This window comes from Crotalus tigris, unplaced genomic scaffold, assembly GCF_016545835.1.
Source record: "Crotalus tigris isolate CLP2741 ecotype Arizona unplaced genomic scaffold, ASM1654583v1 scf7180000024310.2302065, whole genome shotgun sequence".
NCBI classification, from domain to species: Eukaryota; Metazoa; Chordata; class Lepidosauria; order Squamata; family Viperidae; genus Crotalus; species Crotalus tigris.
The window spans coordinates 21,731-46,524 of NW_024100482.1; the positions used below are offsets into that span (position 1 = coordinate 21,731).

Sequence of the window (24,794 nt, forward strand, 5' to 3'; positions counted from 1 at the left end):
TAGAATAGACTCTCTTGTATAGAGTCTAATTCTATTGTCTTTCAAAAGCCAATAGGAATTGTCCAGGCTGTCTCTGCCCTGCTGAGCCCGCCAAAAGTCCCATTCTGCAAACGGTGCTGCACCAGTTGAGTAGTCCTCGACTTACGACCGGTTGAGTAGTCCTCAACGTACGACCGGTTGGGGGTCGCAGCATTAAAAAGGTTGAGAACCACTGTTATATATGAGTGGCATATTTAAGTTTTCCATCGCCTACCAATGATGGCGAACCTTTTAGAGACTTGAGTGCCCCAAAAAACCCCGCCCCCACCCACCACTTTTCTGCCCCCTGCCTACCCACTGCCTCCACCTTGCCTACCCACAGGGCCACCCACTGCTTCCACGGCCCACTGCAACAGATTGCTCAGGCAGCCCTGCAGCACCATGGTGGCCACGCCCTCCACCTGCACCCTTCAGCATCTCCGCACGACGGGGTGAGGGCGGAGTCTTGTCCTTGCTGCCTGGCTGCCATGTTCTTGGCTGCACTGCTCCACACGGGCTGCGCCCAAGACGACTCTCCTCTGGGGGAGGCTGCTGGTGAGGAGGGGCTGTGGGGGGAGGCAGGGCTCGGGCAACAGTGCGCGTGCCCACAGAGAAGGCTCTGAGTGCCGCCTCTGGCACACGTGCCATAGGTTCGCCACCACTGGCCTACCATCTTCCTAGTGCACTGATGCTACAGCTCCTAGAATTTCCTGCTAATTCAGAATTTAAGATCCAGCAGGTCTAGAAGGTGACAGATCGAAGACAGCAGGGTAAGATTATGGGACGAAATAAATAAGTAAGCAAATAAAAAAGAACTCATATATTCCAGCTCCATGTGTTCAGCTGCAGTATTTTGCCCTACCTTCACTTCATCACACTGGAAAAGATGGAGATCTGCTTTGCTCTGGGATGGCTCTTTGCACACTAGAGCAAGGATGGAGTCGTAGTTGCACGAATTCATCACCGCCTGGCAATGCTGTATGGTGTTCAAGGGGAAGTTCTCAAGTTCATTCTGAAAGGCAAACGGGAGGAAGAAGCGGGAAATACAAATCTTCAACATGGTTAAAATCCTTCTCTTGCCTCCCCAATATATTGGTACCCCCATATATACTATGGCTCAAGATGTGTCAACAGAGAAAAAAGGAAAAATAATATAAAACTGGTGGCCAGAAGGATGGATTCTCCTGATTTCCCCCCCTCCATTTCTCATTGTTATTTCATAAAGGAGAATTAGCTTTTGACAATTTTTCAAAAGATCGGAGGCTGGAGAATTTCTTCTTCCCTGGTGAAATTGAAAGAAATTGTCCATAAATCCAATTTCCCTGCTCAGAAATTGGTTGGATAACCTCCATCCAGTGGTGGCGAACCTATGGCACGCATGCCAGAGGCAGCACTTGGAGTCCTCTCTGTGGACATGCACAGTCATCACAGCCCCACCTCCCCTGTGGCCCCCTCCTCACCAGCAGCCCCCCCGGAGGAGAGTCACCCCCCAGGTGCGACCCACGCAGAGCAGTGCAGCCAAGGACATAGCAACCGGGCAGTAGGGATAAGACTCCGCCCTCGTGCCCTGTCGCATGCAGATGAAGTTGCAGGACGCGGGCAGAGGGTGTGGCCGCCATGGTGCTGCTGGGCCACCTGGGCAATCTGCGGCGGGCCGTGGAGGCGGTGGGTGGCCCTGTGGGTGGGTGGGGTGGGAGTGGAGTGTGGGGCAGGGGACAGGGGGCAGAGCAGGGGCGGGAGGGGGGTGGGGAGGTTTTGGGTCATTTGGTTTCTAAAAGGTTTGCCATCACTGCCTTCATCAGTTAATATGTGCCAAGCTCTAATCAAAACTCTGAAAATGGTCTCCATTTTCTCCCCACCTTGCTTAAGACCTTCACCCAACTCTGCCAACACGTCAAGCTTATCACTGAGTCTTTACCTTGGATTCTAAGTCCACTAGTCTGACAGCTTTGTCATCCACATGAAGAATCATATCTTGTGTCCAGACCTTGCCCTTGGCATCCAGGAGTTTCAGCTTCCTTATTCCATCATCAACTGTGATCATGGCTTCTTTCCGATCCAGAATAAAAGTGGTCAGGTGCTGAAAAGGTTGGCAAAAGAAAAGAAGATGTGTGTTTACCAAAGAATCAGCAGAGCAGGTACTTATACAATTTGGAGAGATTATTTTTGAAAAAGCAAAACACGTTGCTTACAAAATAAAATGGAGAGAATAGAAAAACCAACTATATCTGAGGTACATAAATAAAATAATAAAAAAAAATCTTACCTCCACATGATATTGTGTTATTTCTGAAATGCTGCTGATGCTGTCTCGTGCATAATTCTTCCTTTGCTCTGATTTTTATCAAGGATGGAAAAAGAAGATATTAGAATATTTAATTTATTTAAAAATATTAAGTACTAGGTACTTTAAGTATTAAAAACACAATACTAGGCTGCATTAACAGAGGGATAGAATCAAGATCACGCGAAGTATTAATACCACTCTTCAATGCCTTGGTAAGGCCACACTTGGAATACTGCATCCAGTTTTGGTCACCACGATGTAAAAAAGATGTTGAGACTCTAGAAAGAGTACAGAGAAGAGCAACAAATATGATTAGGGGACTGGAGGCTAAAACATATAAGGAACGGTTGCTAGAATTGGGTATGTCTAGTTTAACGAAGAGAAGGACAATGGGGGACATGATAGCAGTATTCCAATATCTCAGGGGCTGCCATAAAGAAGAGGGAATTAAGCTATTTTCCAAAGCACCTGAAGGCAGGACAAGAAGCAACGGGTGGAAACTAATCAAGGAGAGAAGCAACCTAGAACTAAGGAGAAACTTCCTGAAAGTGAGAACAATTAATCAGTGGAACAGCCTGCCTCCAGAAGCAGTAAATGCTCCAACACTGTAAGTTTTTAAGAAGAGACTGGACAGCCATTTGTCCGAAATGGTGTAGGGTTTCCTGCCCGAGCAGGGGGTTGGACTAGATGACCTCCAAGGTCCCTTCCAACTTTACTTTACTATTATTATTATTATTATTATTATTATTATTATTATTATTATTATTATTATTGATAGGTGGGGATCTGTGCTGGCACTGGCTGCCTATCCCTGAATTAAGATTATAAGATAATAAATATCACTCAATAGGCTTGTAATCTATTGTAACTGATTCAAATTTAAACCTCAGACAATGGACTGATTCACCAGCCATAAAGTGGTTACTATGGTTTTGGCTTAGTATGTTAAGCGAAATCAGTCATGATGATAGTCACTAGTCTGAGATGGTATAGGTTCTCCTGCTTAAGCGGGGGGGGGGGGGAAGCTGGACTAGAAGACCTCCAAGGTCCCTTCCAGTTCTATTCTATTCTATTCTATTCTATTCTATTCTATTCTATTCTATTCTATTCTATTCTATTCTATTCTATTCTATTCCATTCCATTCCATTCAGATGTGTTGACTTCAACTCCCAGCATTCTCCAACTAGTATAGGAATTCTGAGTTTTGGGAGTTGAAGTCCACATATCTTAGAGTTGCCATGGTTGAGACCTGTAAACTATTCAGAACTTAGCATAATGGCTAAACCCAACAAATTGGGGCATATTCAAAAACTCATAATTAACTAAGCCACAGCTTAGCCAGATGTGTGAACTAGATCGCTCTGGTTATCTATCGAACTTCCTGATTGACTTAAGGTGGTAAACCAAATCTCTGGCTATACTCTGCAGATTGTCTGCATATCTGAGTTTGCTTGGTATGGACAAAGTTGGAGCTGTCCATTGTGGCAGGCAACCAATTATATTCATGATGAAGTTCTTCTCCTTTAAATTTCCTCATGCTATTACAATATTCCCATTACAGGTAGTCCTCGACTTACAACCATTCATTTAGTGACCCTTCAAAGTTACAACAGCACTGAAAAACAAGTGACTGGTGACCAGTTTTCACATGACCAGTGTGGCATCCCCTATGATCAAAATTTGAGCACTCGGCAACTGGCATGTATTTATGACAGTTGCACTGTCCCTGGATCATGTGATCACCATTTGTAACCTTCCCAGCTGGCTTCTGACAAGCCAAGTCAATGGGAGAAGCCAGATTCATTGAATGACCACCTGCTTCACTTAATGACTGCATGGATTTGCTTAACAAATGGGAGCAACTAATTTAACTGCCTCGCTTAGCAACAGAAATGTTGGGCTCAACTGTGGTCATAGGTCGAGGTCTACCTGAAAGAGCTTTCGGAAGTGGACAATGATAATTAAAATCCGCCTGCTAACTTTTTCACCAGATTCCAGAGTAGATTTCATCTGGTTTCCAGGCACCTGCCTTATGAAAACAACTTATAACAGTGTTTCTCAACCTTGACCATTTTAAGGCATGTGGACTTCAACTCCCAGAATTCCACAGCCAGCATTGCTGGCTGTGGAATTCTGGGAGTTGAAGTCCACATGCCTTAAAATGGTCAAGGTTGAGAAACACTGACTTATAATGATATCTGCTTTGCTTTAGCAGTAACATCACACCATGCTCCTTCAGAAAGTCCCGGGATTGCTTCATATACAGGAGCTGTAAACTGATTTAAAGGGCCAATTTTCCAGGTATCCTCTTGCCCCTTAATCAAAAGCTAACAGCTCTCCAGATTCAGAGATAGGCAACTCAGCCTCCCAAGATCACTGCCTTTACATAAGCAATGAAAATAGCAGTCTTCGCACACATAGCACATAACTTGAGAAGAAACACTCCATTTGGGAGGGAAAAGGCAGAAGCAAATGACACCGCAAGCCAATCACTTTTACCATTTTATCTGAAATCACACCACACACTTAACCCTAATCCTAAATTAACCAAGCACAGTTGCTGGGCCTGCATAATATACTATGCCCAAACAAATACATGTAAAGCATATATCACTGCTTAATAGAAATGCCCGATTCACACAATCTGCCATTAGCATTTCTCATAACATACTGAATCACAAACCATCATGCCTCATTTTAAATTAGGGTGTGATGAGAAGTCAGCCTTAACATTAAGGGCAAGGTTGCAAATTGAAAAGTTTAATATCATAATATATATTCTTTTTTGCTTCCTTACGGTGGGAAAAATATTTTAAGTGGGAGACTACAACTGCAGTATAGCAGTCAAAAAAATGCCAAGGTGCAATCAGTCAGACTGGTCTGTCTGAAAAACTTTCTGTATATACTCCCTTGACTCGGCTGACAAACAGGGGAGGAGAGCCGGGTGGTTAATACAACTGCCTAGCATGTAGGCTGCCTAGGTTCAAATCCCATAAAGGATGTGGCTAGCTGATGAGGGCTAATGAGCCTGAAATAGCTATACTAGTCTCCCACTTAATTTTCTAACTCTATGTGAGCAAAACGAAATCTGAATTTGTAATGTATCGCAGTAGCGACTTGAGCCTGCTTAATGCCCCTAGTATGGGGGGCTGCAAGGCAAAAGACCTACATACAAATACCCGCAAAAACCTCAGAAAACATATATATATATATGGCAAAGAATAAAATGAACACCAGGGTAAAGATAATACCATAAAAGTTTAATTAAAAAGCGCCAAGATCTTCAGGATTCACATCGCGAATCTCCCCCCTCCGTCTTCCCCTTCGTTCTGATCTATTCTTTTCTTTCTCCCCAATGGCATTCACGGGTCCATCGCTAGTTACACTTTGCAATTCCCACTGTTTTGCGCACGCCATGCTACGGGTAACCGGTCTGGGGGGGGTAGTGGTAGCGAGACTACATTCCCCTTGGTTGCTACAGTACTTTTCTCCCATTTTCCTTTTCTTTCCTACGTTGCTGGTGTCTACGCAAGTCTCACGGAGGTCTTCGGGGTTCACAGATGGGGGGCGTGATGGTCCGGTCTCTTGCACCTCGTCGACCTCGCGAATCTCCCCCCTCCGTCTTCCCCTCCGTTCCGATCTATTCTTTTCTTTCTCCCCAATGGTATTCCCGGGTCTATCGCTAGTTACATTTTGCAACTCCCAAAACAACTAAATACAACGACAGCTAGAAAACCGCCCCCCCCCCACAATTAAACAACTTACCTCCCAACCTCAGACCATCATTATGTCACATTCAACTCGGAATAACTTACAAGATCACCCGGATGAGAGTTGTGTAGAAAGTGAAAGCATTAAAGCCAAAAGAGAAAGTCACCGCAAAAGGAGCAACTGGGTAAAGGATGATTGTGAAAAGAACATGAAATGTATATTGCCATCTGAACCCGGGGGGAAGGAACTAAAGCATAGAGACCACCGAAATAATAGAGACTCTTATCCATTCACCCCAGGGTTAAAAGAAGGTAGGATGGACGAGGAGAGACACGTAACTGAAAGGAACAGGAAAGAACAGACCAGCTTTGTGCAATTGAATCAATCTGGCCCGGTGACGAGGTCGAGGAGCCGCGCGCAGGCTCTGACATACCTATAAAAAGACTCTCACACTTCCTGGCGCACTAGCCCTGAGGATTCCGGCAGGTGACGGCGAAAGCTTGGCGCTTTTTAATTAAACTTTTATGGTTTTATCTTTACCCTGGTGTTCATTTTATATTTTTTACTATGAATATTCCCAGGGCTCATGTTTTTAATTTTCTTAGTCGTGAATATATATATATATATATATATATATATATATATATATATATATATATATGTTTTCTGAGGTTTTCGCGGGTGTTTGTATGTAGGTCTTTGGTTGTTCGGGTTTTCTCCCGCGTAAAATTGGAAGTGTCTTGGCGACGTTTCGACGAAGTCCCATTCGTCATCTTCAGGCTGGTGTTTTCAGCTTTGTGCTTCGAGCAGCAATGTGTGGTCTTAGCTGTTTCTTCCTTTTCACTGCCAGTGGGGGTATGAACTGATTGGGTGGGAGCTTGGCTGTGTTCTGATTGGGTGGAGGTGTGTTCTGATTGGTTAGGGGCTTGGCTGTGCTCTGATTGGCTGGGGGGTTGGCTGTGCTCTGATTGGCTGGGGGAGTGTTCTGTTTGGTTGTGCTCAAGTTAGTCTGAGTTGCAGAGGGGTTTAAGATTTTTGGCTGCCTTGCTATTTTTTGGCTTCGCGTTTGTGGTCGTGCCTCATTTTCATGGAGGGTGTCAGTTTGCTTCGTGTATGGATTGGAGGGCTTTAAAGTGGCTAATGATGCAGCTCTGGTCTGGCTTCTGGTTTGTGGTCGTGCCTCATCATCGGTGTGGCTGTGGGTTTGCGTTTTGCGTGGATGTGTGGTGGTGACATCCTGGGTGGTTTTTGTGAGTGTGGGTCTGGTATCATTTTTTGTATTAGGGAGTCGTTTGTCAATAAGGGCGGGTTTCCAAATGGCTGGTAGGCGGGAGGTATCATCTCTCTTGTTCATGCTGTGTGGGCGTTTTTCTATCTCGATGGCTTCTCTGATTAGTCTGTTATTAAAATGTTCACTTTTGGCAATGGTTCTGGTATTTTTAAAGTCAATTTCGTGTCCTGTGGCTTTAAGGTGTTGGACCAGGGAAGATGTTGGTTCCTCTTTTTTGACTGAGTTCTCATGTTCTTCAATGCGTGCACTTATTCTTCTGTTGGTTTGTCCGATGTATGTGGTGGGACAAGTGGTGCATGGGATTTCGTATACTCCCTGATTTTCTAATTCAATTTTATCTTTGGGGTTTCTAAGGATGGTGGATATTTTTCTGTTTGTGCAGAATGCTGTTTTGATGTTGTGTTTATGGAGGATCTTACTGATTCTGTCTGTGGTGCCTTTTATGTATGGAAGGAGGGCTTTGCCGTTTTCTTGTTCTTTGTCTTGGATTTTAGTGGGGGTTTCTTTTTGGATTAGGTTTGTAATCTTATTTCGATGGAATCCATTGGATGTTAGTACATTGGTGAGAGTGTGTAGTTCGGTTTTTAGGTGTTGTTCGTCAGCTAAGCGTTTTGTTCTGGAGATGAGTGTCTTGGCCACAGAGTTGATCTGTGCTGGGTGGTGGTGTGAGAGAGCGTGCAGATAGCGGTTTGTGTGTGTTTTCTTCTGGTAGATGGTGTGTCCTAGGGAGCCATTGGATTTCTTGTAGACTAAGACATCAGGAAGGGAAGTTGGTTGTTAGCTTCTGTTTCCATGGTGAACTGTATTTTGGGGTGTAGGCTGTTGAGGTGTGTGAGGAAGTTGTCCAGTTTTTCTTTCCCATGTGGCCAGATTATGAAGGTGTCGTCTACGTATCTGAGCCAGAGTTTGGGTTTGTGATCCGATTTTTCTAGAGCTTGGGTTTCAAAGTGTTTCATGTAGAGGTTGGCAATGACAGGTGAGAGGGGTGATCCCATGGGTGCTCCTTCTGTTTGTTTGTATTTTTGTCCGTTATAGATGAAGTAGGTGTTGGATAGGCAGTGGTTGGTCAGATCTAAGATGTGTTTGGGGGGGTTATATTTGTTTTGAATAGCTGTCAAGGCTTCTTTGATAGGCACTTGGGTGAAGAGGGATATGACATCAAAGCTCACTAGTAGGTCACTTGGCTGTAAGTTTTGTTTCTTTATGATCTCTATAAACTGGAATGAGTTTTTTATGTGTGAGGTGATGGATTCTGCATAGGGCTGTAGTTGTTTGGCGAGAAATTTGGCTAGGTTTTGTAGAGGTGAGCCTATAAACTCATTCCAGTTTATAGAGATCATAAAGAAACAAAACTTACAGCCCAGCGACCTACTAGTGAGCTTCGATGTCATATCCCTCTTCACCCAAGTGCCTATAAATAGAACTGCAGTATAGCAGTCAAAAAAATGTCAAGGTGCAATCAATCAGACCGTTCTGTCTGAAAAACTTTATATATATCTCAAATGTTATTAAGCAAACAACTAGAGAAAACTTTAAGCAAAAGACACTGATTTATAAAGTATATATTCATTGTCTGCATGTGTATATGTGTGAATATGTATATGTGTTTCTCACAGAACACCCAGAACGGAGTTCCGGCACCTTTTTTGGATGGAACCTTGTAGGGTAGGCAAGTCGGGTTGTATGATGTATGTGAGTTCCGGCATCTTTTTTTTTTTTTTTTTTTAGAAAAAAAGCACTATGTGTGTGTATGTATGTCTGTACATATGTATATGTACACCTCATTTTGCAGAATTCAGACCTTGAACCTGGGCTTGTCAGCTTCCAGCTGACAAGCTTAGCATCTTTAACTGAGCCATCATGCCCCTATATATGGAGTATATGAGCGTGTGTGTGTATTATATACATGAACACACAGTATGCATGTGTTTGTGTATGCATAAATGCTCCTATATAAGCCTTCAGTGAAGTCTAGCCATATTTCATTACATGATCCATGCCTACTGAAAGTTAATAAATGATTCTTTCACCAGTTGCTATAACATCAATTTTGCAGGCCTTAACCCTAACTCTTACTTTGTTATTTCTGATCCATTAGTTCATTTATTAAATTTATCACATCTTTTCACCTCAGCAATCATAGCAATTAATAATAAAAACAGGTCAATAGTGGAGGATACGTTCACGCAGACAAAAGACAGGGTTTTCCTAGATATTTTCAAATTAAATTTGCCATAATTGAAATGGAGGGTACTAAACAATACTCTGAGAAACAATGGGTGATGACAGAGGAAACCGTCTCCTAGTTTCTTTTCAATATATTAGAAGGCAATGACAAGAACCCATCAACAATTCTGTTGACATGTGAATCTTACCATGTCCAACATTTTTAAAATCTTCATTTTCCTCCTAGATGAATAATATAACTGAAGTACATCTTTCCAGGAAATAGGTACTTATTTTTTTTTTTAAAAAAAACAGCCTAGTGAAAATAATTTCCATCACAAAAGCTGAATATAGATAGCATTTAAATGTCCATTACTAAAGGTGGTATAATGATTTTCTAAAAATGACTTCCTTCCTGTCTTGGGGAAGTCAGTTAGTGACAGTGAGATACAGATAGTCCTCAACTTACAACCATTAGTTTAGCTACCGTTCAAAGTTACAACCATATTGAAAAAAGTGATTTACAATCATTGTACCATCCTCATAGTGACCTGATCAAACTTCAGTTGATTGCCATTTGCGGCCTTCCCAGCTCACTAATTAAAAAAAAAAAAAAAGTCAATGAGAGCAGCCAGATTCACTTAACAACATCCTGGCTTGTTTAACAACTGCCTTGCTTAGCAATGGAAATTCTGATATATATGCTTTCCAGTCACATGCGACCTGAATATTGTGCTCTTTAATTCATTCTATCAGAAATATTTTTACAGCTTTTTTTTAGCTCAGTTCTTAAGGGGTGCTATATTGCTACCTTCCCCTCATTTCAGTTAGGCATTGAGATATAGCCACTTATCCCAAGTGCCAAAGAATGCCCATATGTGTGGTATTCACATTTTCTAAATGTAAGATGGCCATAACCTCTTCATACTTTATGAGCTTCTAGATTTTTTTCATAATTTACTGTCCTAGATTTGTTTAGCTATAATTCTCTTCTCTATAATGCTCTTCTCCAAGTATAGTATGGCAATAGCCCCCAATCTTTTGGGCACCAGGATCCAGTTCTGTGGAGGGAGGTTTTTCCAAGGGCTGTGTGTGTTTGTGTGGTTTTGTACACTGCCTGGATCTTGTGCATGCACCAATGGGGCTTCGCTTGCTTGCTTTGCTCAGTTCCTGGCAGGCAAAGGACCGTTGCTGGTCTGTGGCCCTGGGGTTGGGGACCTCTGTAACATAGGATGTGATAGCAATTTATATTCAGATCATAGCATCTGATCTGGACAGAATGTTCTTGATTATTATTTTCTGAAAAGTATGGCATGCAAAGGACTTAACATAAGCTTCCCCTACCTACTCACTGGTGGTTTACAAGAGCTTCACTATCAACATCCTTTCCTGTCTCACAGATACATTTTGGAAGCCCAAATGTGTCCCATTGGAAAGTACCTCAGTTATTTTTGTGTCCAACAATCCATTACTAAACATTGGAAGCATTTGATTGTGTCAACATATTGATATATTTTCACTTGCGCAGCCTTTTTTTTCACCCTAAAAGATCCGTACTGAAAATATGCATGCATACACGCTCGTGCGCGCATGCACACATGTACATACACAACCAGAACAGCAAAAGCCTGTTGTCATCCGCTACCTTTTTTGGTTTTTTGCTTGGATGACGATCTGAAGAAATAAAACCCATCTGCTCTTGAGAATTATTATTTTTCAAAAGAAAAGAAAAGAAGTAACATTTAGATCAATCCTATACCCAGTGATTACTTCCATTTGGGAAGATATCAAGGCAATAGTGTTGACATATAGACTTGCAATGAAAAATTGGCTGTCACACAGAATACTAAAGAACAAAGAAAAGAGAAGAAATAAAGAAAAGAAAGCAGAGCTTTATTAAATGCAACATTCAGACACAGGCTTTTGATAAGGATCAGTTTGCAGATCAAATAGAAATCAACCTGTGTTTGCTAAAAACTGTGCAGTCAACAAAACCGGGGGCTCCATAACTGATTTGACATTTCCTGTCTTTTACGAGTCATTACATTTTTATCTGTCCTTTACAAAATGTTGCTTGTTTTGAAATGGAATAGCCTATATATATATATGCATGAAGCCGAAAGCACCAGCCTGAAGATGACGAATGGGACTTCGTCGAAATGTCGCCAAGACACTTCCAATTTTACGTGGGAGAAAACCCGAACAACCAAAGACCTACATACAAACACCCGCGAAAACCTCAGAAAACATATATAGACACACATATATATGTCCTTAATGGTTGTAAAAATATGAATCCCGGGCATATTTGTTCAATGATGCAATCTTCGATCTCCGGGAAGAGTATACCCTACAGATGCCCCCCTTCATAGCTGCCTATAATCCATTTGCTCAGCTAGTAGCAAGACTGCTCAGCAGTTTCCTATCAATGTACACAAGATCCCCAATTTAGTTCTTCTGTTCCATTTTGTCTAGATTTCTGAAGGTTGGGAAATAAAAGGCAGCATTTGAACTTTCATCTATATGCACGTAAGGATCTAACATCAAATCAGGAGAAAAAGGGGCAAAGTTATCTGCTTATAAGAAGTCTTCCAGGATCAATTTAGGCCTGGTTGTTCCTTACAAAGCCCTATATAGTCTAGCATCAGGGTAAATCAAGTAATCTCTAGCCAAAATTAAATTCATCTGTCTAGTCTCATTCGTCTTCAGAAGACCTGCTGAGAATTATCTCCCGATCCAAGAAGTGTATGAGGTATGGGCTAGATCAGTGGTTCTCAACCTTTTTAATGCCGCGACCCCCGACCGGTCGTAAGTCGAGGACTACTCAACTGGTCGTAAGTCGAGGACTACTCAATGGGTGCAGCACGGTTTGCAGAATGGGACTTTTGGCGGGCTCAGCAGGGCAGAGACAGCCTGGACAATTCCTATTGGCTTTTGAAAGCCAATAGAATTAGACTCTATTCAAGAGAGTCTATTCTATTTGCTTTCAAAAGCCAATAGAATAAAAGGGAGTAGCACAGCTAAGGAAAAGGGGGAAAAAATGGCGGGCTGCGTTGTTTGGCGACCCCCATGAAATGGTCGTTCGACCCCAAATGGGGTCCCGACCCACAGATTGAGAACCACTGGGCTAGATGGTAGACTACTGTTGTGGGCCTAAAGTACCTTTAGCTCTAATTAATTGTTGGATGGACACTCATCCTGTGAATGGGAGAAAGAAGGAGGTAGATTAAGCTTCCTCTTGCTGCTATGTATTCAAGATGAACAGTGATTAATATGTATATGTATTTATATGTAAGGGTGTAGGTATATATACATGTATGTATCTAGAATGCTGTATGTTACACCCTGTTACCCAAATATGGGAGAGAGAAATCTTTTGGGCAACAGGGTGTAACATACAGCATTCTAGATAACTCCTCCCCTGTTTCTTCCCTCCCTAACACAGCTGGCAAAAGTGAGACAGAGCCTATGGCCTAGAGGTTATTACAGCTGCCTAACATGCAGAGAGCCCAGGTTCGAATCTCAGAAGGGTATGTCTGGTTGAAAAGAGCTAAAGAGTTTGAAATAGCTATTCCAGTTCTCCCTTAATTCTTTGCTAGCAATCCAAATTTTAGACATGTATGTATATAGCATGTCTATATACTGTATGTGTTATGTGTACACTTTTGACAGCAGGCAATGGAAATTCATTTTTAATGTGTGCCAGTGTGGCCACAGTACATGACAATAAAAGTTGTCTTTGTCGTCTTGTCTTGTCTTGTCCTGTCCTGTCCTGTCTGTATGCTTTGTATATTTGCTGTACAGGTAGTCCTCGATTTACAACCACAATTGGAAAAAGAATTTCCATTGTTAAGAAAGCTGGTGATTAAGAGTGTCACTCATGATTTTACAATCTGTTTTGTCATGGTTGTTAAGTGAACCACTGCAGTTGTTAAATGAATCTTGCCATCGTTAAGAGAATCTAGCTTTCTCCAATGATTTTGCTTGTTGGGAAGGTCACCAATGATAAACATATTGTATTGGCTGTCATAAATACATGTGGTTGCCAAGTGCCCAAATTTTGAACATGTGACCATGGGAACAGTTGTAAGTATGAGGACTGGTCGTAAGTCACTTTTTTCAATGCCGTTGTAACTTCAAACAATAGTAAATGAATGGTTGTAAGTTGTGGACTACCTGTACACAGTGCAGGATCTTTAAAATGGCATGGGTTAAATAGATAAATGAATAGCAACTTAATTTCTAGATCACACATGCAGATTATATAGAATACAGTGGCTGATGGCTCTAAATCATTTCTCCATTAAGTTCAGCTCACCTAGCTTAATTAAGACTTTGCATTCATGATCCAATTATAAGCTCAGTGTCAACTAGTGAATCTTACCATACAAAGCTTTTGCACTTGTCTTTGAACTCTGATCCTTGTCCCTTGAAGAAAAGGTTGGTGATCCATATCCACTGCAAGGCAAGAAACAGGTTGCTTAAGTGCACATTTTTCCAGAAAAGTCAATCAATATACAATCAAGCTTAAATTGAAAGACTAACTGCACGGAGTACAGAATTCAGGAATATAAGGATTTTGGCTTTCCCGTTTCTGGTTCATGTGGATCAGCTTAGTAAGTGTGAAGGAATCTACACAAAGTGGTTGGTGAGCAGAAATTCCAAAAACTAGGAATTATATGTTGCCATTCAGCTAGTTTTAAAAAATATGCAAATGAGTGGGTTTGCAGACTTAATCACCAGACAATTTAAGGATCAACCCACCTTTAGAGAGATAGATGCATAATGTGCCCTAAAACTTATTTTGGATCTGGAACTGGAAAGAAACCTAAATAAGGACAATGAGCTATAATTCCTCTGATATAATCTGAAACAAACTATATTTTCTAAATGGTTCAAAGTCAACTAGAAGTCAGAGTTGGGGAGCAGTCAAAAATGCTGAATGAAGTGAGAAGTAATTCTAGAGGTCATCAGAATCTAAAAACCTACTTCAAATATCTCAGTAACATTAGATTGCCTAACAACTGTTCTATTTTTTCTTTTCAAAGTCAGGCACCTACACTACTACTTCACACACTCTGTTTGGAAGCCTTCTTGTTTCAAAACAAGTTGTCAAAGTAATGGCTGCTCTTGAGAAGTCTGTGCCCCTTTGGACTTCTCAAAGAAGGTGACCATCTTCTTCAATCTGGCATGTCTAGATTGAGAACTATGGATGTTGAGGACCAGCAGATAGAAAATACTAAGACAGCCACCTTATATACTAAATGATATTTAGAATTTACATGGCTAGTTTTAGAACTAAGTGGGCCTATCTGTCTTTAGTTCTGTCTTTGAAAAATATGTATCAAATAATTGGAGGATTTCAGATGCTCTTTATACAACATTTTTCATAGAACATGGAATCACAGGGGTCTCAGAGGTCTTCTAGTCCAACCTCATGCTTAAAGAGACCTTATACCATCCCGATCAAGTGGTTGTCCAGTCTATTTTTGAAAAACTCCAGTAATGGAGCACCCACAACTCTGGGAGACAAGCCATTCCACTGATTAATTGTTCTCACTGTCAGAAAACTTTGCTTTCCTTCTACGTTGGAGCTCTCTTTAACAAGCTTCCACCCATTGCATCTTCTCTGGCCCTCTGATGCTTTGGAGAATAAGTCAACCCCCTCTTCTCTGTGATAGCCCCTCAAGTACTAGAAGACAATTGTCATGTTCCCTCCTAATCTTTCTTTTTGATAGATTAGACATACCTAGCTCATTCATCATATGATTTAGCCTCCAGACATAAACTTGAGAAATTCACATCCATATGTCACGAACAATAGCTTTGCAGATTCTGAAACTATTAATAGAATCTCTTCCCCAACACTCATGATAATAGAGACCATACTTTGGCATTTTCCACATAAATTTACAAATAACTGTTGCTGGTTATTTAAGCGAAGATCAAATAAGTTTTGTTTGAGTACGCTTCTAAGCAGCTTGGAAATGTGTTTAACATTAGACAATCTGAAGTTCTTCTTTTAAACCCAATTAATATATACAGATAAACCATAATTGCTAAGCCAGCATTCTAAAGTTTAGCATGAGCCACCCACATATGTCCATCTGTTCTTGTTTTCTGTGTATAAGGAAAGCTTCTCACAATTATGGCTGTTGTTCAAAGAAGAAGAAAAAAAAACAAAAGCCCATGCAGCTTGTTCTGCTAAATGCATAGAAACAATACATGTAATAATCATATACCTGAAAGAAAAAGAATCTCAGCTTTCTGTTTATTTTTTATTTGTAAACAACTTTTCCTCTGCTTCATGAAATACACAAATAAATTACATATGGCTTTGGCTTCAACAAACATCACCGGTTTCATTTATAAATCTGTTCAGATGCCAAAAATCAGCATTAGATCTCCCCTGTTTAATGAAAAGGAAAAAAAATAATCTTCTGGCAGTTTTCTAAAAAGTAGGAAGTTGCCATCAGCAACTGATAGCACGTTATCAATTGCTATCCATCCAAGTGTACAGAAACTAGTAAGGGAGTTGTTTCTTTTTATCTATCAATCAGAATAGAGCTAGAAGAGATCTTGGGAGGTCTTCTAGTCCAACCCTCTACTCAAGCAGGTGGCTGTCCAGTCTTTTCTTAAAAACCTCCAGTGACCAAGGCAAGCTGTTCCACTGGTTAATTGTTCTCATTGTTAGGGAGCTTCTCCTTAATTCCAGGTTGCTTTTCTCCTTGATTAGTTTCCATCCATTGTTTTCCCCCCCCCTTCTGGTGCTTTGGAAAATACATCGACCCCCTCTTTTATTTTATTTTATTTTATTTTTTATTTATTTTTTATTTTACTTTTTTTATTTTCTCTTACTCTGGAGATAGCATTGCCCAAATCCTGGCATGAACTGTTGTTTCTCTTCCAGCTTTGAACTCAGCTGCTAGAATTCAAAGCCGCAACCGCAAATGATGATCACCCCCAATCTTATCTGATCCCTTTTTATTCTTGAAAACCACAGAGGATTTAAGCACCTGGGTCAGTCCTCCAGTTGTAACTTGATAGACTGAGCTGAACTTCAGTTCCTTATCATATCTGCCTCTTTGCTGTGTGTAAGATGGTTCTTTGACTTTCATTACTACAACGAGATCAGATGACAATACATACGATGAAATCTATAACAGGGGCATGAAAAAATAGTGGGTCTCTAGACTTACCAATTGGTAAGTATACTTACAACCTGGTAAGTATCTGGTATCAGATGTGTTGTGGCTACAAAAATCAGTACAAACATTCTGGAAATGTTGGTCCTAACATAGCTAGAGGCCACTAATTGGTAAGGCTGGGTTAAAGGAACAGTGTACATGTGGATCTGCATAATATGATATTTGCATACACAGTTTGTGGAATAAGGAAGAAAATGTTTGATTAAATATCTGGGATTTACATATTTTTGCTACTTGCTTGTGACCATGACATATCATTAAATTGCACTAACATGGTTTTATCTGATGTTATAAGATACGTTTGAGATCCTCAGTTGACTGAAAAGGTAGAATATAAAACGGTTTAAATGAATATAATATTAGGTACAATAATGAGAAATTAATCTCGGGAAATAGTGGATAAAAGGACCGGAAATATGTACTTTTTTTTTTTTTTAGAAAAGAAAAAAATGTATGAAGAACAACTGGAGAACTATATATGTTTAGCCTGGAGGGGGAAAAATACTGTGAGGCAACACGATACTATCTTTAAATATTTAATTTGAAATTTAAAAATTAAATTTAAATTTTCAAATTTTTAAAATTTGAAATGCTATTCTATAGAAGGTGGGTATTATTGTTCAGAACTGTAATAGAAGATAGAAGAAAATGTGTTTTATTTAAAGAAAGTAGTTTCCAGCTAAAAACCAGAAAGTAAATAGTGATAGTTGTTCAATGATGGACAGACTTTCTTGGGAGATGGTGGACTCTACTTTTCACTGTTAGAGTTTAATCATGGCCATCTGTCAGGAATACTACAGCAATGGATTCCAGCACTGAGCAAGCCAGTTGGGGGACTCTGGGAGTTGAAGTCCACACACCTTAGAGTTCCCAAGATGGGAAAACACTGAATTAGATGTTCTTCAAAGTCATTTCCATACATTACGTTGTAAATTGAGTTCCATGGAGATATTATCAAAGAAAGCTCATAAGAGATGGAATCATATGCCACAACATACATATTCACAACTTTTGCAAACTGGTCCAAACTTGCTCAGGAGCAACATCGCGTCAACCTTAGCTAATCATAAAAAGCGGAGTGACAACTGGTTAGACCAGGGGTAGGCAACCTTGGCTCTTTTATGACTCGTGGATTTCAACTCCCAGAATTCCTGAGTCAGCATGGCTGGTTCAGGAATTCTAGATATTGAAGTCCACAAGTCATAAAAGAGGCAAGGTTGCCTACCCCTGGGTTAGACATAAGAGAATGATCTCAAGCACATTCCCAGGCCATCTTACCACAGGGTAAATTCTGGGTGGCTTATAATCATAAAAGATATACATTATTGTATGCGATCCAATTACAGATGGGGAGGGTGGAGGGGCCGGTGGGGGGAAGAGGTGGGATATGTTGTTAATCGATCAATCATCTCCACTATAATGCTCCTCCATTGGGCCCGCAAGCTAGCTGGCAGAGCCAGGTCTTTAAGCCCTTATATGGAAGGTCACGTGGCTTAGGGCCAAGCTCATACTGGGGGGCAAAACGTTCCATATGGCAGGAGCAACCGCAGAGAAGGCCCTTCTTCTGGACTCTGCTAGCCAGAATAATCATGCCTCCTCTGCCAGCATGGGTGGCACAGCCAATCCCAGATTGAAAGTGGTCAACAGCAATCCATTTCTGTAATATTGCTAAGAAAACTACATGGATGTGATTGTGAAGTCACAAAGGATCAGCCTTGACTGAAGAGAGAATTTACTTACTTCACTTCAAATATCAACTATTTGTAGGACGTATCTTTTTTTTAAAAAAATTAAAGGACAAAGAAAGTACACAGTATTTTCCCCCCCACCATTTTATTTTTGATAAATTTAGGACAGAAGGTATACAATACTTACTTTACTTGAGAAGGATAATTTCCGTATACATTGGGATGGGTGTTTGAAATATGCCCATTCATTATGATCACCACTACTTCTGTGGGAATAAAAACAGGGAAAGGATGGGAAAAAGAGAGAATCATTTAAGACATTCCGTACAATAATTCCAACAAACACTTATGAAAGCCTACAGAATTAGCCAATTATGACTGTGGGAAAACAGAGACCTTTTCAAAATAATGGTTTGCGAGTAATTTTCCACAGTATGTACACACACAGGCATGCCTGTACACACACACACACACACACACACAGAGAGAGAGAGAGAGAGAGAGAGAGAGAGAGAGAGAGAGCGCCAGATAGCATTCATTTGCTATCTCAAGGAATAACAGTTCCCCCAGCCAAGTGTGTTTGTCAGAGTGGGAAGCAATTGTGAGATCAGATCCTGCTGAATTCTTCTTTATTTTACCTCCAAAATCAACATGATTACCAACTAATATTTATCATTCCTACTATATTCACACTTTTATAATCAGACAACATAGCTGAGTTTACAAATGTCCCTCCCAGGTACAGGTAGTCCTGACTTATGACCACAATTGAGCCCAAAATTTCTGTTGCTAAGTGAGACAATAGAATAGAATAGAATAGAATAGAATAGAATAGAATAGAATAGAATAGAATTATGGGGTAGAGTAGAGTAGAGTAGAATAGAATAGAATAGAATAGAATAGAATAGAATAGAATAGAATAGAATAGAATAGAGCTGGAAGGGACATTGGAGGTCTTCTAGTCCAGCCCCCTGTTCGAACAGGAGATCCTATGCCATTTCAGAAAGTGACTGTCCAGTCTCTTCTTAAAAACCCCCAGTGATGGAGCACCCACTGTCATGGTTCCAATAGAGGAAACCCTTCAAAAGAACTTCAAGGCATTGTTTTCCTTAAAGAGTGTTTTATTCGGGAAGCAAAGTATCGGCACTATATAGTTGAACCCAGAAACTAAATTCCCTTCCCCCTGATACAAAGTAACAAAGTGCAATTCCCACCTCCAATAAACTGCCATAAATCACATTCCAATTAGCTTAAAGCCTGGCCTTTCTCCTTAGCTCCACAGCCCGCCAAAATGTTATCAGCTTGTCCTTGGGTTCCCACCACAGCGTTATGTAATGCTAGCTGAGCTTATATTCCAACCCCCCCTTGCTGCACCTGATCTCTAAAACAAGAAAAGCATTGTAAAGGTACAGAGAAAATGGCTGCATTTTCATCGGCTGTCGAAGCGGGAACATCCAATGTTAGCAGTGTTGACACCCACAACTTCTGAAGGCAAAGCTGTTCCACTGGTTAATTGACCTCACTATCGGGAAGTTTCTCCTTAATTCCAGGTTGCTTCTCTCTTTGGTCAGTTTCCAACCATTGTTTCTTGTCCTGCCCTCTGGGAAAGACCTTTCTTGCCACAACTGTTAAATGAATCTCTGCAATTGTTAAGTTAGTCGTACAGTTGTTAGGTGAATTTGGCTTCCCCAGTGAGTTTGTCAAAAGGTTGCAAAAGGTGATCACATGACCCCGGGACACCGCAACAATAATAAACATGAGTCAGTTCCCAAGTGTCCAAATTTTGATCACGTGACCATGGGGATGCTGCAATAGCCGTTAAGTGTGAAAAACAGCCATAAGTTACTTTTATCAGTGCCGCTGTAAACTTTGAACAGTCACTAAACGAATTGTTGTAAGTCGAGGACTACCTGTACTTAAGAAGCATCTCTCCAGAAGATCTTCAAGTTCATCAAGTTGATGGATTGAAATTCATTCTCTTAATTAACTACTAAGTGTCTTCATGCAGCTGATCAATCAGGTACTACATGACCATTTATACAAAGGGGTTTTGGTGTATCTTGATGACATCCCGCTGTTCTTTTATATACAAGGGCTTAGCCATCACATTGCTACACTTGTTTATATTATGATTCAAATAATAGAATGCTCAGAGTCACTGGGAGTTGGGCAGCAAATAAATTTAATAAATAAATAATAAGATCCCCCTTATGTGCTAACAAAGATGAAAAATTGCCACCGTTTAAAAATGAGCAAAACCAACTGTCACGTAGATTTTTATTTTCTGTGAGTCAATAAGGGGAATCAGGGGAGATATAACAGGATCCTCTCAGGAATAACTATGTCTTTAAAAAGGCTTGTTAGTGTGTGTCACCCATAGGAACTGTTAAAAATTTATGAATATTGATCTACCAGTCCTGTTAGCTTAATATTGTCTGCTTAGCACAGACCCTTGAGGAATTCAACAAAACAGCCTTTACGTTTTTCTTACTACTCAGTGACTTTTCAATGTCATGGCTCTTCAAATGTGAATAACTGTACAGTATATAAACCAAAACAGGATGAATTTGCACAGCATGTTTAAAAACAAAAAAAACATGTTAGCTTAATATATCACACGAAGGAGGTATTATCATTTTTGCTAGATGTACCAGTCTGGGGTTTGAAATCTGCTAGTATTCTAATGGTCAAATGGTTTAATACCATCTATGTTCCTTTTAATTATTATTTTAAATATTATTTTTAAATGTTTTTTAAACAATTAGCTTTCCCGAATGTTTGCAGAAGAGCAAAATGGTAGAAATCAAAATAATAAATACATTTACAGACAAAGCTTTGCTGTTCCATGAAATCTCAGTCCTGGCTGACATGACTCTTAAATCCATCAAAGTCCATGTTTTTCAAAATAATGAGGATGCCCAGAAATTGCTAAGTCATGTGCTCCCTTTATTTATTTTTATTTGACAATACATGCTAAACTTTAAGAGGATTTTTTTTTGCTACATTATGCTCCCAGCTATGTCCAAAAGCATACTCTTTAAAAATATTGGATATGTAAACTGTTAATACAGTTGCTAAAAATGATGCCAATCAAAATTTGTCAACTGAAAATATTACCAATGAACCCATACAGGTAGTTCTCGACTACAACCACAGCTGAGTCCCAAACTTCTGTTTGCTGAGTGAGTTTGCCCCCATTTTACCATCTTTCTTGTCACGGTTGCTAAGTGAATCCCTGCAGTTGTTAAGTTAGTGATACTGTTGTTAAGTGAACCTGGCTTCCCCATTTGACTTTGCTTGTCAGAAGGTCACAAAAGGAGACCCCATGACCTCAGGCTACTGCAACTGTCATAAATATGAGTCAGTTGCCAAGAGTCTGAATTTTGATCATGGGGATGCTGCAACGGTCGTAAATGTGATAAATGGTCAAAAGTCACTTTTTTCAGTGCCGTTGTAAGTTTGAATAGTCACTAAATGAACTGTTGTAAGTCGAGGACTACCTATACTTTACTGGAGACTCTGTTAGGCCAATCAACAGCCAGCGATGGTCTTTGATTAAAGGTTGTCATTAAAACGAAATAAACCCTCCTTGCTGATCCTATTATTTAACATGGAATTATTTGTTTTATTTTGGGCAACGGTGCATATAATCTTTGGAATGAATTGTCCTAGTGGAAAATCACTTAAATATGAGCCAGCAGTGTGCTGCTGCAACTGCCAAAAAGGCCAACACAGTGCTAGGCTGCATTAACAGAGGGATAGAATCAAGATCACGTGAAGTGTTAATACCACTTTACAATGCCTTGGTAAGGCCACACGTGGAATAGCCACACTTCGAATACTGCATCCAGTTTTGGTCACCAAGATGTAAAAAAGATGTTGAGACTCTAGAAAGAGTGCAGAGAAGAGCAACAAAGATGATTAGGGGACTGGAGGCTAAAACATATAAGGAATGGTTGCTGGAATTGGGTATGTCTAGTTTAATGAAGAGAAGGACAAGGGGGGGACATGATAGCAGTGTTCCAATATCTCAGGAGCTGCACAAGAAGAGGGATCAAGCTATTTTCCAAGGCGCCTGAAGGCAGCGACAAAAAGCAAGGGTGGAAACTAAGCAAGGAGAGAAGCAACCTAGAACTAAGGAGAAACTTCCTGACAGTTAGAACAATTAACAGTGGAATAACCTGCCTCCAGAAGCGGTGAATGCTCCAACACTGAGGTTTTTAAGAAGAGGACTGGACAAGCCATTTGTCCGAAATGGTATAGAGTTTTCCTGCCTGAGCAGGGTTGGGACTAGATGACCTCCAAGGTCCATTCCAACTTATTTATTATTATTATTATTATTGATCATCGCACAGTCAGCAGATGTTCAGACTGGATTTGGCATTTTGTCTACCTATCGAGTCCTTACCCAGGACCTGGGATAGGCAGATGTGGATGTTTGTTGGTATTACAGATATCGTCGCAGGATGAAGCAGTTCCTAATAAGGCCGCCTTTTGCAATTGACTAATAGCGAATAGTAAGTGTGGCACATTTGTCCAAGCCAAACTCCATTACAACATCTTGGCTATATATACGGACAGTGTTGAGCAGCGATTCTATTTCAGATGATGTTTTTCCATACAGCTTCAGATCATCCATGTAAAGGAGGTGGGATAGTCTGGCAGATGTTTTTGATGTTTGATAGCCATGTCCTGAGTTATTCAGTATTGTTGACAGAGGAAACAGTGCAATAACAAATAGTAATGGTGATAATGAATCTCCTTGAAATATTCCTCTCTTGATATTAACCTCTCCCAGCTCTCACCATTGATCTGCAACTGTGTCTTCCATTGTGCCATCGATCTTTGCACAAATTTTCTGATGTTTCTACTGACTCCTGTTATTTCTAGGCACTTATTATCCAATCATGTGGCAGAGAGTCAAATGCCTTTTTGTAGTCAATCCATGCCACATTCAGGTTGGTCTTCCTTCTCTTGCAGTTTTCCAAGATCATTTTGTCTATTAGGAGTTGATCTTTTGTTCCTCTGCTATTGGGGCGGTTTCCTTTCTGCTCAGGTGGAAAGAGATTGTTTTCAACTAGATGCTGTTGTACTGCATCAGCTACCACACCAGTTAGTAATTTGAAAGTTGTTGGTAAGCAGGTAATTGGCCTGTAGTTACCTGGTGTTGCCCCTTTTGCTGGATTTTTCATTATTAGGTAGGTTTTCCCAGTTGTTAGCCACTTTTCAATTTCTCCTCCTTGTAGTATATTGTTGAACTGCTTGGCAATGAGTGGGTGTATAACAGTTAGATGTTTCAACCAAAACCCATGCAGTTCATCTTCACCTGGTGCTGACCAATTTTTGATTTTCCTTGCTCTTTTTTCTACCATTTTTGTTGTTATTACTAGTTCTTTCATTTCAACTTCTGTTTTATTTGCATCCACCTCTTTTAACCAAGCCGCATCCTTGTTGTATTTCTTTGGGTTATCCCATATCTGCTTCCAGAACTGCACTGTTTCTTCCTTGTCAGGTACTGACTGATTCCTTGTAGTTTCTCCATTGATGGATTGGTAGAAACATTTCTGATTGGATTGAAATTGGAGGTTTTGCCTATAGTTTGCAATTCGAGCTTCATATCTACTGATTTTCCTGGCTATAGCTGTTATTTGTTGCTTTATTATTTCCAATGCTTCCTTGATCTTCCTTGTTTCTAAGTGGTATTTCTTGATTAGGTATTCTTTGGTCTTCTTGTTCTTCAGCTTCTTTTCTTTCATCTGTTCTAGCTTGCTTGCATGTGATCTTAACTTGCTGATCTTATTTTCTAGTCTAACCTTCCATTTTTTGGTGCACTGTTTGTTTGTTTTTCTTCTTTGTTGATTTTGCATCCCAGGTATTCAGTTATAACTGCAGCTGTGCTGTACATTAGTTGGTTTGTTTCTTGCAGTGAATTGGTGCTTATACTTGCTATTGCAGTATTTGCATCTTTTAATGCTTGTGCTAGCTGTTTCTTTGAAACAAGCTTCAATGCAGGCAGCCTTAGTCTGTTGTTTTTGTGCTGTTCTAGATGCTCAGTTATTCTTTGTTTCAATTCTTTTATTTCTTTAGTTAGAAGGTTTTGTTCTTCCTGAGGAATAGGCGCCTGGTTTCCAAATGAGAACAGTTGTATATCTCTACTGGATTCTTTCACTGCCAACTCCCCCTGGTTTGCCTCTACATTCTGAATTACTTCTTGTAAGGCTTTGATTTCTTTGCCCTGGGTAAACCTTTGCAGTTCGTCCAATTCTGTTTCTGTAAATACTTTATTTCGTGTTATAAATCGGCGTTGATCTGCTAGTCTCTCTTCTGTTATTTCTGATTCTGGATGTTGTTCTTTCCAGAACTGGTGCATTCGTTTTAGATATCCTCGTCTGTTGGACTTGATCTGTAGTAACAGATCATTATT

General features: G+C 40.4%; 1 protein-coding gene across 3 annotated transcripts in view; it reads right to left on the reverse strand.

The window, feature by feature from the left end:
• EPS8 (epidermal growth factor receptor pathway substrate 8) overlaps nt 1-24,794 on the reverse strand; it is a 117,856-nt gene that overhangs the window by 19,373 nt on the left and 73,689 nt on the right. For all 3 annotated transcript variants that reach the window (XM_039324907.1, XM_039324909.1, XM_039324908.1), the window contains exons 2-6: nt 18,558-18,636; nt 13,859-13,932; nt 2,285-2,352; nt 1,937-2,098; nt 881-1,030 (exon numbers count right to left, since the gene is read on the reverse strand). In XM_039324907.1, the coding sequence (XP_039180841.1) occupies nt 881-1,030; nt 1,937-2,098; nt 2,285-2,352; nt 13,859-13,932; nt 18,558-18,619 (516 nt within the window). In that variant the 5' untranslated portion in view covers nt 18,620-18,636. The remainder of the gene's footprint in view (nt 1-880; nt 1,031-1,936; nt 2,099-2,284; nt 2,353-13,858; nt 13,933-18,557; nt 18,637-24,794) is intronic.